Consider the following 16,699-nt stretch of genomic DNA (forward strand, 5'->3'; position numbering starts at 1 on the left):
GACACCACTTCTTCAGATGAGGCACACAAAAGCCCACTTGGCCTTTGCAAATGCTCATCTGGACAAAGACGACGACTTCTGGTCTACTGTTTTATGGTCAGATGAAACAAAAATTTAATTGTTTGGCCACAATGATGTAGCCTTCATTTGGTGTAAAAAAGGAGAAGCCTTCAAGCCTAAGAACACCATCCCCACTGTCAAACATGGTGGTGGGAACCTAATGTTTTGGGGGTGCTTTTAGCCGATGGACCATGGAACCTAATCACAGCAAAACGGCACCATGAAAAAGGAGCAATACATCAAAATTCTCAACAACAACATCAGACAGTCTGTAGAGAAACTTGGCCTTGGGCACCAGTGGATATTTCAGCACGACAATGACCCAAAACACACAGCAAAAATGGTCCTGACTTAAATCCAATTGAGAATCTGTGGAGGGAGCTAAAGATCAGGGTTATGGCAAGGAGACCCTCCAACCTAAAAGAGTTGGAGCTCATCGCTAAAGACGAATGGGAAAAAATACCAGTGGAAACATGCAAAAGCATTTGATCGCTGTAATAGCCAATGAAGGCTTTTCTATTGATTATTGAGAAGGGTATGAATAATTTTGGACATGCCACTTTTTGTTCAAATGTAAATAAAAGATGAGTAATATTTTTTTCCACAGTGATGCCTCTTGTACATCGTCTTATTATCTTTTGGGAGAAGCCTGTGTCATTTCCGGTCAAAAAAAAAACTTGCTGGTTGAATAAAAGTAACTTTAAGTCAGAATTTGCCAGGGTTATGAATAATTTCAGGCTTGACTGTATATATAAATTGACTTTGTCACCTTTTAAAACAAATATGCCCATGCAAATAACATGAACAAGAGAGCAATAGAGGGTGGATCTAAACAGAGTCACCATGAAAATGTCTTAAAATAAAAATGGTTTGAATCTTAAGTGTGAATTTCCTCTCTTCACAGCATTATTTCACAGTAACTATTTTTCTTTTCAGCATTTACAAGTGAAGACAGACTATATTCCCCTGCTGCAGTCGCTGGCTTCATTTGGATGGAGACTCACTTGTGTGCTGCCTACACCCATCATCAAGACAAACAGGTAAAGTTATTGCCTTAAAGTTACTTATTACTTATGCAAAAGTCAACAGCAAATATATCTGTGTGAAAAGGTATACTGTGAAAAAGCATTGGGAACAGCATGCTATGCAGACACCCTTGGCACAGTGTTTTCAACATGCAAGGATTTGGTACACACTAATCCAAATCTCACTATTTGTACTATATAGTACATGAGATTAGGATTAGTATGCAAATTAGAGTGCAGCCATAGACTTGTGGTACTGTATGTTTAGCTAGACTTCTAGCACTATGGGAATTCACATTCACTGACAGCGATTTACTGCAAGGCAAGAAAGAAAGCAAAAATCATGCATTTGCGATGAAAACTGTGATCTACAGAAACATGAGTGTTCACTGGGCATTCGATGAAGTGGAAAAAAATCTAACTATGCAAATGGTCAGCGAACAACTAACAATGGGAATGAGAGCAGGTCATGTGATCCGTCTGCTGTGAGATACTGTGGTTGAGTATAGACAAGATTTCACGGCTCTGTCGTGATCTGTCTCAGGAAAATGAAAAATATGCAAGGAATCACAGTGAGTTTGATTCATGCATTGATAATCATGTTCACGATATGATGCTTTATGCACTGCCATAATTTATATTCAAAACACCTTCCTCTGCAGAATGTTCATTTTAGAGGCAAGGAATCTGCTTCCAAATTAAAACAGTATGTATATATATATATATATATATATACATATATATATATATATATATATATATATGTTTATTTATTTAATATAAAATCTGTAAATAATGTATACTCATATATTATTATATAATACATTTAATATACATATAAATTACTTATTAGTTATTACTTATTTTAGATAGATAATGTATAAATTATAAATAAATAAATTATATATTATACAATTTTATATAAATTCAGTAAATAATGTATAATTATATTACTGTGTGTGTGTGTGTGTATACATTTTTAATACTTTAATACAGATGATAGATAGACGGATATACTAGATAAATAAATGCAGCCTTGGTAAGCATATCTACGACAGCGTTTTATTGCCATGTTAAAAATGAAGATTACGATATTTTGAGAATAAAGTTGAAAGACTTTGAGAATAAAGTTAGTTACTTTATTCTCGTAGTATTTCGACTTTATTCTCTAAACATTAGTCTTTATTCTCGTAGCATTCTGACTTTATTCCCCAAACATTCCGACTTTATTCCCGAAACATTTAGACTATTCTCATAATCTTAGATAAAAAAATAAAAAAAAATTTAACGTGGCACTAAAAAGCCATTGCACATTAGAGACTTCCTTTAAAAACAGTTTAAAAATTACAGACACAAGCAGAACTTTTGAACAGAAGCTATTTTGCTCTTTTTGCAATTATTTATTATTAATTTGCAATGAATTATTCATTTTGCAATAAGAGCAAACTATCATGGAAATGGAAAACCTGCTATAAATCCTTTTTTTCTTTTAAATCATGAAATAAATGGATAGATAGATTACATATAATTATATATATATATATAAATTACTTATTAGTACTCATTAATTTTATATGTAAAAATAAAACATAAATTATATATTATACAATTTTATATAAATTCTGTACATGTTTGTTTACTTTATATTCAAGTACTTTATATTCAGAACACTTTCATCTGCGGAATGTTAATTTTTGTTGCAGCAAAAAAACTGATTATATATATATTAAGTATTAGTATATTCATTTCTATTTAATGTACTTATACTGTCATTCAGTTATGTACAATTAGTATATTTTTATAGAAGATCTACCACCTTATTATGACCACCTGCTTATTTCACCGATCACATGAGAGCATCCAGCAGTACAAAACCCAACTATGACCAATAATATGCCAAGTTTTCAGCATGAACAAACTTTAGAGGTAGGACACATACAGCCATCAATTGATTTTGTGTAAACTCCTCACGGGGTGCCATTTCAACATCAAAAACAATGGTACAACCCGCACAGAGTAATGGTACATCCCGAACTCCAACCGCGACAAAGTGCTCGGGGTATAAAGAGCCTTGCGGACCTCATGGAATCAGATGTAATGACTGGCACAGGCAGTGCGGGGGCACAACTCCACTGTTTGCTCGCTGTAATGGAATGTCAATACTAGCTAACTGATGATTCCTGTAATGGCGAGTGGAAGCTTCCGGCGATGTCGAACTGAAGTTCACCATGTAATCTCCATCTGTCATACCCACGCCTGTGCCGGGCCAATCCCGCATTGGCCTTTCTCTCACATGCCATTCTTCTATCCGTCCTGGAGCCCCTGCTGATTAATTACGGGCCTATTTTAAACTTTCACATAATGCCACAACACACAACAGCAGCAATGTGGCTAATTAATCAAAACGCTGTCCTAGATACTACAGAACCGTCACTTTTCAATGTCTTAGAGACGGCTGGCCTTGTTTTTCTGGCAGGCGGAAACACAACATGGTAACATATGGGTAAAACTCGTAGTACTATGAATACCAGTGTTGGTGAAGTTCATTTTTCATTATTCATGAATACTTAAACAAGCTACTGTTTTAAAAAAGCACACAATCGTTCAAAAGATTAAGGTCTGTAAGATTTTTTTTTTTTTTTAAAGAAAATACTTTTATTCAGCAAGGACGCATTAAATTGACCAAAAGTGACTGTAACTAAAATTATATTTCAACAAAAGCTGTTTTTTTAAGTTTCTATTAATCAATATATGCTGGGGAAAAAAAATGTATCAAGGTTTTTTCAAAAATAAGTTCACATTTATAATAATCAGCAGAATATCAGAATGATTTATGAAGGATCTTGTGACACTTAAGACTGGATTAATAATTCTGAAAATTTAGCTTTGCATCAAAGGAATAAATTACATTTTGCAATATATTGATTTAAAAAACACCTATTTTAAATTGTAATATTATTTTACAATATTAACATTTTTACTGTATATTTAATCAAAAAATGCAGCCTTGATAAGCATATCTACAACAGCATTTTAGTGCCACATAAAAAAAAAAGATAGATTACGAGATTAAAGTCGTAATATTTCAAGAATGATGTTGAATTTACGAGAATAAAGTCGAAAGACTACAAGAATAAAGTTACTTTATTCTTGTAGCATTTCGAATTGATTCCCGGAAAATTTAAGACTTTATTTTACTTTATTCTTGTAGCATTTCGACTTCATTCTCGTAGCATTTCGACTTGATTCCCGAAAAATGTAAGACTTTATTTTACTTTATTCTCTAAAACATTCCGACTTCATCCTCAAAACATTCCGACTTCATTCTCAAAACATTCCGACTTCATTCTCGAAGCATTCCAACTTCATTCTCAAAACATTCCGACTTCATTCTCGAAGCATTCCAACTTCATTCTCAAAACATTCCAACTTCATTCTCGAAGCATTCCAACTTCATTCTCGAAGCATTCCAACTTCATTCTCAAAACATTCCGACTTCATTCTCAAAACATTCCGACTTCATTCTCGAAGCATTCCGACTTCATTCTCGAAGCATTCCGACTTCATTCTCGAAGCATTCCGACTTCATTCTCGAAGCATTCCGACTTCATTCTCGAAGCATTCCGACTTCATTCTCGAAGCATTCCGACTTCATTCTCGAAGCATTCCGACTTCATTCTCGAAGCATTCCGACTTCATTCTCAAAACATTCCGACTTCATTCTCAAAACATTCCGACTTCATTCTCAAAACATTCCGACTTCATTCTCAAAACATTCCGACTTCATTCTCAAAACATTCCGACTTCATTCTCAAAACATTCCGACTTCATTCTCAAAACATTCCGACTTCATTCTCAAAACATTCCCAACTTCATTCCCGGAACATTCCAGACATTCTGACTTTAATCTCGTGATCTTCGATTTTTTTTTATTTTTTAACGTAGCACTAAAAAGCTGTCATACATAAGAGACTTCTTTTAAAAACATTTAAAAAATCACAGACACAAACAGAACTTTAGAACGGAAGCTATTTTGCTCTTATTGCAATTATTTATTCATTAATATGCAATGAATTATTCATTTTGCAATAAGAGCAGTATTTCACCACAAACTTTATAAATCCTTTTTTAAACAAAAAAAAACATGGAATAAAGAAATGGAAATTTCTACACTGAAATGCTCAGCTCTAAAATCGTTGATGAGCTAGAAATCCACTCTTTGTAAGTATAATCTCTAGAAAATGACTAAAAAAGTCCTCCAGTAATCACAAAAAACTAGAAGTCGTCTTGCCAAACAAACAAGATAATTCCACAGCACTTTTTTGAATGCAGATGAGTTTGTTTGTAATCTGCACCGTTATATTTCCACACACAGGGCGGCATCTCATTGCTATGCATCACGCCGTACCAAAGGCTTGTACATTCATTACATTGAAAATTGCCGAAGTTACCATTCAATTAAGCTCTTAATGATGGGGATTGTATAAGCGGCGTGTGTCGTCCTCTATAAAGCGGAGACGCAGACTAGTTTGGATGCTGGCGAGACTGAAGACCAGAGCTGTAATTTTACCGTCCAGCCACTCGTTTACATTTTAATGGACTGAGGCTTGCAGGAATCCAGTTTTGCCTCTTTGATTTAAGCAGGAAGCACTTGAATAAATATACAGTTCCTTGACAAGCAAGAAAATAGGAAGTGGGAAGAAAAAGAAAAAAAGCAGGGCGAATTAGACATTTGGTATTGATTGCCAGCTTATGGCACGGATGCAGAGGCCCATTTGATGTAAGAGATTTGTAGCGGGATCATAAAGAGAAACGAGGCGCATGAGAGAGATCGAGACTGTTTAGTAACACAACTCCATCTCCTCTGAAGATTAAACGGCTTATCTGAACTGTTTAAACATGGTTTTACAACCAAACACCCCAAACTCACAGCACTCTCTATTTGCTCGATGATGTGAAACTTCCTTCTCTACACATATTTGCGATAGAGCCCTGACAAGACAGCGAGAAAGAAAGATTTAGTCATCACAGGATTTCACAAAACAGATATTTTGTTCACCCCTTTCACTGCCGGATGTTCCCACCGCGCACACAGCTAAAATATTTAAACAGATCTCCAGAGGGTTTTTTTTTTTTGCACCATCCAGCATTATTGGAGCTATAAATACAAGATAAGATGCTGAATATCCAAACACACTCTAATAAACATGGAGCGGCTGCTCTGCAAAGTGCCGGGCGAGCTGGAAAAAACTAGAACTGAAATTATCTGTTCACTTAAAAGTCGGTGTAAATTACAGATGCCCAAACCAGGGCACACCATCACAAAAACTTCATTTCTAGTTTATCTTTCTAACTGTTTTTTTTAGGGATTCAAGCATGTAGCGCTGAAACCCTATTGTAACTGTTAGAATGGCCTAGGATCAGCAATCACCACGTAAAACTGAACAGCCAGACCAAACCTTAAGTCTTAGAGACTTGAAACTTGGAGGGATGGCAGTACTCACACTGCCGCCAACGTCACCTAGGCTCGCCTGACGGGGGCACTACAGCAATTGAAAGTACGAAATGGACCATAACACTCAAACCATTCTTCGCAGGCTCGAGTGTCTTAGGTCATCGGAATCCTTCGCTCACACTGGAAAAAAATGCTCTTCGATTCGTTCATCAACCTGTGAAATTTTTGGGTATTTTGCATTTTTTTAAAAACCTACCTTTGCAAACTAGTCCTAGGTTTTTCACCCAATCGGAACCAAACCAGTGCAGGACGATTTACTGGAGAGTGAATACCAAGAGCGACCAAAAAAAAAGTGTTTCCGTCGCAAAGGGATGCCAAAACGTTCAAAAGGGACAGGGTCGCCTTTACTAAAACAGCTTTAACTTTTGAACGTAATGACATATTTTTACCAAAGAAAAACATAAAAGCATAAACTATGCAACCAGTATGCAGTCTTGGCCTAAAGTGCCACAAGTGTCTAAAAGCACATTTGTGTATCTCAAAAAAACATAGCCGCCACAGGCCAATGAAGTTTGAGCACCTATTAGACAAGGTTAACAAAGACTGATCTGAATGAAACTCTGTGGGCCTGTTTGACTCATGGCCCTTATAGTCTGTGAAAAATGTGAAAGAAAGCAGCCACTAGGGGGCGATATTGCATTTTTTAAGGGCATAAACGAATGTATACTACATTGTTTTTTTACACATACAATATTCGTATCATATGATAAACCTTTTCATTTTGAACAACTTTGGGTCTAGAACCACTCCTGTCAATCAAACCGTTTGATAAATGATTGAAAAAATCAATCTGGAAAAAAAAAAAAAAAAACATTTCAGTGCAATTATTTGTACTCTCTAAGTCAATAATTACAAAAAAAATGTTAAACTTTGGAAGCTATAATGGGGTCATTTAGAAAAGGGACCTGTCATGCACGGGTATTTGCTCTTTGGACTCAATCCGGTACAAGCTGACGCTGCTCTCAAACGGTCCCGTGCTTGTGTTCGCGGTCTGTCTGAAGACCGTTTAAAAGCCATTTCACATGGGACGCGTCAAGCGGTGGAATCTCTGCGCGGCTGCCGCTTTCTCTCATAGTGAAAGTGTTTTGCGGCCGAGCTGGTGTTCGCGACGCGGTCTCGGGGTAAACGTATTGCAAACAACAAGGTCTCATTTTACTTTACAAAAACAAAATAAATGAAACGTAATGAAAATACTATGTGTGTTATTTGCTATTTGTCATTTTATGGGACAATGACTAGCGTGGTTTTCATGTCAGACACAGTTTACTATGACATTTTACACATAATTGTATTTTTACTGCGCAGGCTATACTACACGCATTTTCTGGAATTTTTTTTCTTTATTAATAGCCTTTCTCCGTATTTTATGGATCATACAGCTCCGAAATGTTGCCATACTGCTGACTTAAATGAGGAGGGAGGGTCCGCAATCTCTGGGTTGGTTGCCATGTTTCCTCATGTTCTTCTTCAACTAGCTCAACTTTTGCAGGCAGGCGTCACATGATTGGAAAGGTAGTCACGGGGTGTGTCGCGATTCTCCCTTATCTCACTGCAACGCAGGATCGTGGATCTGAGTGTAATGTAGAGAATAGTTCATTTAAAATATACATATATAATTTAAAATATAACTCATTTAATTAGGTAAAAGTTTGGCCACCTCTGGACATAATGGTTGGACCTGGACGAGGAAGTTTAATGATTATAGTGTGATGTATAACCATACAGAGATCACCAACTAAACTGTTCCATCTCTCTCATCCAGTGATGGAAGTTTGGCCACCAAGCAGATCGTTTTCCTCCAGAGACCAATGTTGCCTCGCAAGAAGAAGGAATCCAAGGTGCGTGACCTCTTATTCCACACACACATGGTTAATATCACATTCCTCACATTTTCTCTGCTTTCCATCTAAAAACATCTACATCATTTGTGTTAGCAGCCAAAGTCACACACCAAGTGTTTTTACAGGGTTCAGTGCCGGCATCAGGCATTTCCTTAAAGCACCACATAAAATGGGGCAGAAAGCACAAGATGCTTGAACAGAACAATGCACAATTTAAACAAAGATTTAGCTCCATGTCACTTCAAAGAAAACCAGAGTGAGTGTGTGCTTAGTGGGTGTTACTGCGTGTTTGGCTTTCCTGATGATATTTACTTGCACGCCAGTGTTGTCTTTCTACATTTTTGGGGAAGAAAGGGCCAATGCAAATGAACTGTGCTAAGCTTTAATCAACCTGTCACACTTGTCATGAGTTGTATATGTAATTCAGTATGTGAATTCGTATTCACAACCATAACAAACTAAAGAGGGAATCTAAATGAACTTTTTCCGAAAACAAAAATGCCATGGCATGCAAGGCTTCCTGTCTCATGCATCTTGCGGTTGCATGAGGAGACCACAGCATACTGCTTTTATGTAAGCACCATCTCACATATAGGCAATACAGCAACAATCAGATTATGAACACTTAAAAATCAATGATCTGTTGTTTACCCTACTAAGGAAACTGGGTTAAAAACTAAACTTAAGAAACACAGTTGAGGTCAAAACGCATGTTAATTTTTACTTAGTACTGACCTGAGTGAGATATTTTACAAAAAAGACATTCAAATGTTTACACACACTTGATTCTTTATACTGTGTTGTTACCAGAATGATTTTTTTTTAGTGATAGTTTGTCCTGAACAGTTAAACTGCCTGCTGTTCTTCAAAAAAAAAAAATCCGTCAGGTCCCACAAATGCTTTGGTTTTTCAGCATTTTTGTGTATTTGAACCCTTTCCAACAATGACTGTATGATTTTGAGATCCATCTTTTCATACTGAGGACAACTGAGGGACTCATTTGCAACTATTACAGAAGGTTTAAACGCTCACTGATGCTTCAGAAGGAAAAACGATGCATTAGGAGCTGGGGGTGAAAACAATGAAGATGTGTACATTTTTCTTATTTTGCCTTAATATCATATTTTTTTCATTTAGTACTGCCATTCAGAAGATGCTTACGTGTTTACCAGAAGACAAAATAAGTTAATTTTACCCTGATCTTCAAATTCAAAAAGTTTTCACCCCTGACTCTTAATGCATTGTTTTTCCTTCCAGAGCATCAATAAGCATTTAAACCTTCTCTAATAGTTGCAAATGAGTCCCTATAAGTTGTCCTCAGTGTGAAAAGACGGATCTCAAATATCACAGTCATTGTAGGAAAGAGTTCAAATACACAAAACTGCTAAAAAAACAAAGAATTTGTAGGACCTGAAGGATTTTTCAAAGAAGGGAGCTGTGGGTCATTCAGGTAACAACACAGTATTAAGAATCAAGCATAATGTAAACTTTTGAACAGGGTCATTTTTATAAATTCAACTATCATTTTCTCTTGTAAACGTCTTTTATGTGAAATATCTTATTCAGGTCAGTACTAAATAAAAAATAACATGCATTTTGTATGATCCCTCTTATTTTGGTAAAATAATTAACATTTGCAGATTCTGAGTACATAAACTTTTGACCTCAACTGTATTTTATGCAAACAAAGAACAGAAAATGGCAGGCGGCAGCCAATTGCTGAGGAAAGGCAGTGACGTCTGTCATAAACAGTTCTACTGCTGGAGTTTCAATGCTTAAATGGATAAACATGGATTTACTGTGGGTTTGTTTAACAATGATGATGGCGGTTTGTTATTTGAAAAGGTTTAATAAAGGTTAAAAAAAAAAGCTTAAATACTACTATATTTAATTCAGACTTGATTTAGAAATGGACACACACACACACACACACACCAGTCTTATATATTCACCATAGCTGCATTCATTTCAAATGGTAATCTATCAGTTTCCACAAAAATACATTGCAGCAAAAACAGTTTTCATCATTGATAATAAGAAATGCTTTTGAGCATCAAATCAGCATATCAGAATGTTTTCTGAAGGATCATGGGACACCAAAAATAATGATGAAAATTCATCTTTGCATCACAGAAATAAATTACATTTTACTATATTTTAAAATAGAAAAGAGTTATTTTAAATTCTTATAATATTAAACAGATTTTACTGTATTTTCAAATCAACCAAATGCAGCTTTTGGTGAGCATACGCAACTAACGTAAAACAGTTCTGTGCCTCCTCAGATTGTTTATCAGTGATTAAACATTATCGAAACGCTCTGGGCGAAGCTCTTCTGACATTAGATTAGTTGTGGTGGAGCATGAAAGTCTTTTGACACTTACTTCACACAGTACAGTCCAAACTGTCAGCGGAACAGACTCATTTCCAGGCGGCGTGACCGAAGGTGCTGCTGCCCGCTGCCAGTGTTTCTGTATGAAGGCACCTGCTGAGCCATAAAGTCTTCCGTGGCAGCATAACACGACGTCTAATCACCTTATTACACGGTTCTCTGGCGTTTTCGACTTTTTAATTAATTAATCGCGGCATTCAGCGGTCAGCTATTTCCTAATATTCGCTGTCGTCCGTAGGAATGGCGTCATTTGCTCATCCGGGTAACAGAAACTGGCGGTACGTTCGCGTCTTGGGGCATTTCACACAAACGCTACTAGCGCCATCTTGAGTCTCGGTTATCGACTGTAATAAAAATCACCCCAGGGAACTTGGGTGTTGATATTACTGTGATACTTTGGCAAATGCTGCGAAAATATCTAGTAATATCAATTATTACTGGAATATCCACCTTTTTCCTGCTGAAAAAAACTGCTAAAACCAGCCTAGGCTGGTTGGCTGGTATTAGCTGGTTTAAGCTGGAAGTGGCTGGTTTTAGCTGGTCTCCCAGCCTGGCCAGGCTGGTTTTAGCTGGTGGTTTTCCAGCTTGACCAGCTAAGACCAGCCTGACCAGCCTGGCCAGGCTGGAAAAGTGGCCAAAACCCCTCTAAAACCAGCCTGCCTTTCAGCTATGACCAGCTAAAACCAGGCTGGTTGACCAGCTAAAACCAGCCAACCAGCCTAAGCTGGTTTTAGCTGGTTTTTTCACCAGGGCCGATGAGCATCCGCCATGATGGATTCTAACTTCCATTAGGATGCCCTCATGTTAAAGGAGTAGTTCACTTTCAGAACAAAAAATTACAGATAATGTACTCACTCCCTTTTCATCCAAGATGTTTATGTCTTTCTTTCTTTCAGACGTAAGGAAATTACGTTTTTTGAGTAAAACATTTCAGGATTTCTCTCCATATAATGGACTTCTATGGTGCCCCCCGAGTTTGAACTTCCAAAATGCAGCTTCAAAGGGCTCTAAACGATCACAGCCAAGGAAGAAGGGTCTTATCTAGCAAAACGATGGGTTATTTTCTAAAAAATTTTTTACAATTTATATACTTTTTAACCTCAAATGCTTGTCTTGTCTAGCATATGCTGGTTAGGTATGTTTTGGTGCTGGGATGCTGGTCCTTTGCTGGTTAATGCTCATTGACCAGCAACATGACCAGCATAAACCAGCAAAGGACCAGCATAAACCAGCAAGGGACCAGCATAAACCAGCAAAGGACCAGCTAAAACCAGCATCCCAGCACCAAACCATACCTAACCAGCATATGCTGTTTTTTCAGCAGGGCAGCAAGACGAGCGTTTGAAATTAAAAAGTATGTAAGTTGTAAATGTTTTTAGAAAATAACCAATCGTTTCACTAGATAAGACCCGTCTTCCTTGGCTGGGATCATTTAAAGCCCTTTGGAGCTGCATTTAAACTGCATTTTGGAAGTTCAAACTCGGGGGAACCATAGAAGTCCACTATATGGAAAGAAATCCTGAAATGTTTTCATCAAAAAACACCATTTCTTTATGACTGAAGAAAGATAGATATGAATCTTGGATGACAAGGGGGTGAGTACATTATCTGTAAATTCTTGTTCTGAAAGTGAACTACTCTTTTAAAATGAGAAACTTTTTAAATATAGCTTAATATAAAAATGTGGCAGGGTTAAGCTGTGGGTTCATTTGACTTAAATCTTAAAGAAATTGTTACACTGTTACAGTGTACAAACCATTTAGCCTAGCAACAAGACAAACACTGGTAACCTTATACCTTTTCCCTAAACATGGAAATCTCATCCGCCTATGATCTATAACTTAAAGATGCTTTACATTACTGGTCTCTGGTGTTTCTAGGTAGAGTTATAATATGTGACCCTGGACTGCAAAACCAGTCATAAGTAGCACAGGTAGGCCTATATTTGTAACAAATAGCCAACAATACATTATATGGGTCAAAATTATCGATTTTTCTTTTATGCCAAAAATCATTAGGATATAAGTAAAGATCATGTTCCATGAAGATATTTTGTAAATTTCCTACTGTAAATATATCAAAATTTTTTGATTAGCAATATGCATTGCTAAGAACTTTAATTGAACTTTAAAGGTGAGTTTCTCAATATTTAGATTTTTTTGCATCCTCAGATTCCAGATTTACAAATAGTTGTACCTAACAAACCATACATCAATGGAAAGCTTATTTCCGATATATAAATTTCAATTTTAAAAAAATTGACATTTATGACTGGTTTTGTGGTTTTTATTAATTATAATAATGAATTTGTATGTCTAGTCCACACATTTATTTAATTTCTGAGTTAGTTATAAATAATGCTAATAATTATAATAAATTTCCTTTTTATTGATGTTATTTTTAGCAAAAATGGAAACAAGTTATATATTTAAATACATATATAGGCCTATATGTGCAATTCTACAGAATTGGTCCAAAGTCAGAGTTGGAAATGTCTTGAAAATTGTTCAAAATAAATTAATTAAAGGAATACATTTCTAGTAATTGTGCAGTTAATTCTCATATTGTATTTTCAGAAGTTTTTTCCCCCAAATTTGTTACTACAGAAACATAGTCATAATTTAATAAGAAGGATTATTTTGACCTGTTAAGATTTTGCTTACATCTACATTTTAAATATATGTTTTTGCTATTTTATTAAAGATTTGTCAGAGGTAAATCAATAACAATTATATTTTTAACAATATTTTAAGTGTGATTTATGAGATTTGTTGTATTTTGAATCCATTTTTTCTTTGTAAAAGGCAAAAAGTTGATCATACTAAATTGAAAATGTTAAGGATTCACTAGTTTGAATGTACAAAAACTATCATAACATCTTACTTGATAATTCAGTATGTTTTTGACAAAACACCCCATGTTTCGGTCGTGACTGCACATTTTTAGTAGTGTCAGTAATGCTTTGGTAGCGACCACATGACAGAATTTTAACCCACATACCTAAACACTGCTAAAACATATTAAAATACTATAAAATTGCATAACTGTACTAAAATTGTGTTTATTTCCCCCAAATAAAGGATTATGTCACTACCGAAACAATGATGACATGTTTCAGTCAAGACTGTTACAGTAGTGACAATTTTATGGGATAACACCCACAAAAACAAAGATGTCACTACCAAAACTTTACCAAATGAAACGTTTCAACCTAGCTCAAAGATGCTAGTTGTACAGTTGTATAAAAACTAAATGTTATGGAATAACATAACTAAGTTTTCACCAGATTCAACTTAAAAACCTAAGTTCAGCAGCTGCCTTAAAATTTTAAGTTAAATCAGCTTAAAACTCATTTTAAAGTAATTTTAACTTATTACAATAAAAATGAGTTGATTTAACTTGTGAGTTGAAATGACTTAAGTTGATTTAACTTAAAATTTTAAGGCTGCTAAACTTTAGTTTTTAAGTTGAAAACGGTGAAAACTTTTTACAGTGTAGAAACACAAAAAAGTGTGCTTAATTATTTTAAAAAATCATATTTTTCATAGTTTTGAACACATTTATCTACTCACTATATAGCTATGAGAGAGAGTGATCATAAATGTAGGGGTGTAGTTAAAATCAGTCTAAGCCAAAGGACTAAAACATACTTTCGGTGATGACATTTTTTATTTTACATAATAAAACATTGAAAAAATCTAAACAATATTTTTTAAAACAACAGTGGAATAAAATGCAACAGTTATTTCAATATCTGTTTCATAAATTGAAATTTAAGGGTTAGGGTTCAGGACAGCCACCTGTCCATTGAAAGCACCCACTAAATGATTATTTTATATATATATATATATATATATATATATATATATATATATATATATATATATATTAAGCTTACTGATATTTTAAATATCATTGTGGGTTTCAATAGATAATAAAATGCTCGTAAGACATCTAAGATTTAAATACCTAAATGTTTTTTAAATGTGTTTTTTGGTTGTGGCCCATATACAAAATGCATATACACACTACTGCAGTGTGGTTTTTTTTTAATAAAAAAATAAGACAGCAGGTAAACAGAATTTCGCTCAAAAGTATGTTTTTATCTATCATGGAAGCAGTGATTCATAAAATGATGATCAAATGATGAAGCAGCATTACAACCAAGTGCGCTTTTGCCATTTTAAAGAGGCAATTCATTAAATATTTATGTGCATCTCATTTTCTTTCCATAACTCTCTGTCGACATTCTCTGTTTCAGAAAGTCATCTTTAAAGCCCGGAACAAGTCCAACAAGAACTCCGTCAAAGACGCACCAAAGAACAAGAAGAAGAAAGACTCCACGCCCACCGTAGAGAAAGAGATAAGTGATCAAAAGCCTTGTGACGGAGCCGAGAAGAGCGCTGAAGAGACAAAGACAAGTGTGAATGAACGACGGGAGGAAAACCAGAATAATGAGGCTGATGCCGAAGTGCAGAGTGAACAGAAAGAGGACAGAGAGGAAGGGTTGGCAGGAGCAGGCAGCGGAAATGCTAGGGATGAGGTAGATGTTGAAGAGGAAGAGCGTAGTGTGTCTACGGCACAGAACGATGAGGTGGACAAACAGGATGACAGCTCAGCCAATCAGGATTGAGGGCGCGCTCACACCCACCGGGCCAAAGGAAGTGGACCTCATGAATGTTCAAAATGCTACCCTGCAAAAAATAACTTTGCTTGTTTTCCAGTATCTAAACATCCTTAAAACAAGTTCAAGTCTTGCTTTATTGATCTTCAGATACTCGAGACAAAACTACTGGTTGATGTCGCGTAGCTCGCGGTTTCGGACAGGTAAACTGTCACGCAAACGCCTCACCTGACATTTCCACCTCTTGTAACCAATGCTGAACGTTTAATTCACCGCTGGTAAGCGGGCGATAACATCCCTTCCCCATCGAGATCTTTAAAACGAGCCGAAAGGACTCCGGTATCCAGGAAGAGGGAGGAGAGATGGGAAGAGATTGTTATCGGTAAATGCACTGGATGGGAAAACCACATTAATATTTACTCAACGAGCCCAGAGGGCCGAGACAGACTCCAAGACGGCATCTCAGACGCGCTCCGAGGAGAAGGTTACTGTTGCGAGAAGCAATCTATTGTGATGTAAGGTGCATATGTTTGTGTATGTTTTTGTTTACGTTTATATGAATATTTCATGTCACCGTCCAAACAAAAGAGTCAGCTTCTCGAAATCTGAGAGAAGATTGGTAGAGAAACATACTGGGAATTTTTCTATTTAGTTTGTTGTGCTGTAGGGGCAAGTTTTTGTTGGTTTGGTTGTTAGCATTCAGAGCGTATCCACCGCTGGTTTATAGAAAGAACTCACACAGAAATGAAAATTCTGTCATCATTTACTCACTCTCATGTTGTTTCAAATATGCATGGCTTTATTCCATGGGAAAGGTGGAATAAGTGAATGAAGACTTGGGCTATTGTATGGAAGTCCATTTCTGCCACATAAGAAAACGCATTAAAAAGTCAAAATTATGACACATTAAGTCATTATTATGAGATAAGGGGAAGAAATTGACAAAAAGTACAAATTCTGAGATAAAAAGTCAAATTTTACACATAAAGAGATTAATAGGCGAACTTAACATAAGTCAACATTGACATAAAAAGTCCCTTTTTATCTCCTAAGCATGAAATTTTATGTATTTATATTTTCATTTTGATTTACCAAAGTATGATTTCTTTTTCTAATGTGGTAGATACGTAATTTAGATTTTTTTTTGGTCATGATTTCACATTTTTATCTTATAAATTTGACTTTTTATTACAAATTTGATTTACTATGTCATAATTTCAATGTTTTATCCCATGCACTACC

General features: G+C 35.8%; 1 protein-coding gene across 1 annotated transcript in view; it reads left to right on the forward strand.

Moving 5' to 3' along the window:
* The window catches only part of rftn1b (raftlin, lipid raft linker 1b), a 134,264-nt gene extending 118,798 nt beyond the window's left edge, over positions 1–15,466 (forward strand). Inside the window, exons 10-12 of the mRNA XM_073846978.1 lie at positions 997–1,100; positions 8,363–8,438; positions 15,095–15,466. Coding sequence (XP_073703079.1) covers positions 997–1,100; positions 8,363–8,438; positions 15,095–15,466 — 552 coding nt within the window. The remainder of the gene's footprint in view (positions 1–996; positions 1,101–8,362; positions 8,439–15,094) is intronic.
* Positions 15,467–16,699: the final 1,233 nt, after the last annotated feature.

Source organism: Garra rufa, chromosome 9 (genome assembly GCF_049309525.1).
Source record: "Garra rufa chromosome 9, GarRuf1.0, whole genome shotgun sequence".
NCBI lineage: Eukaryota > Metazoa > Chordata > Actinopteri > Cypriniformes > Cyprinidae > Garra > Garra rufa.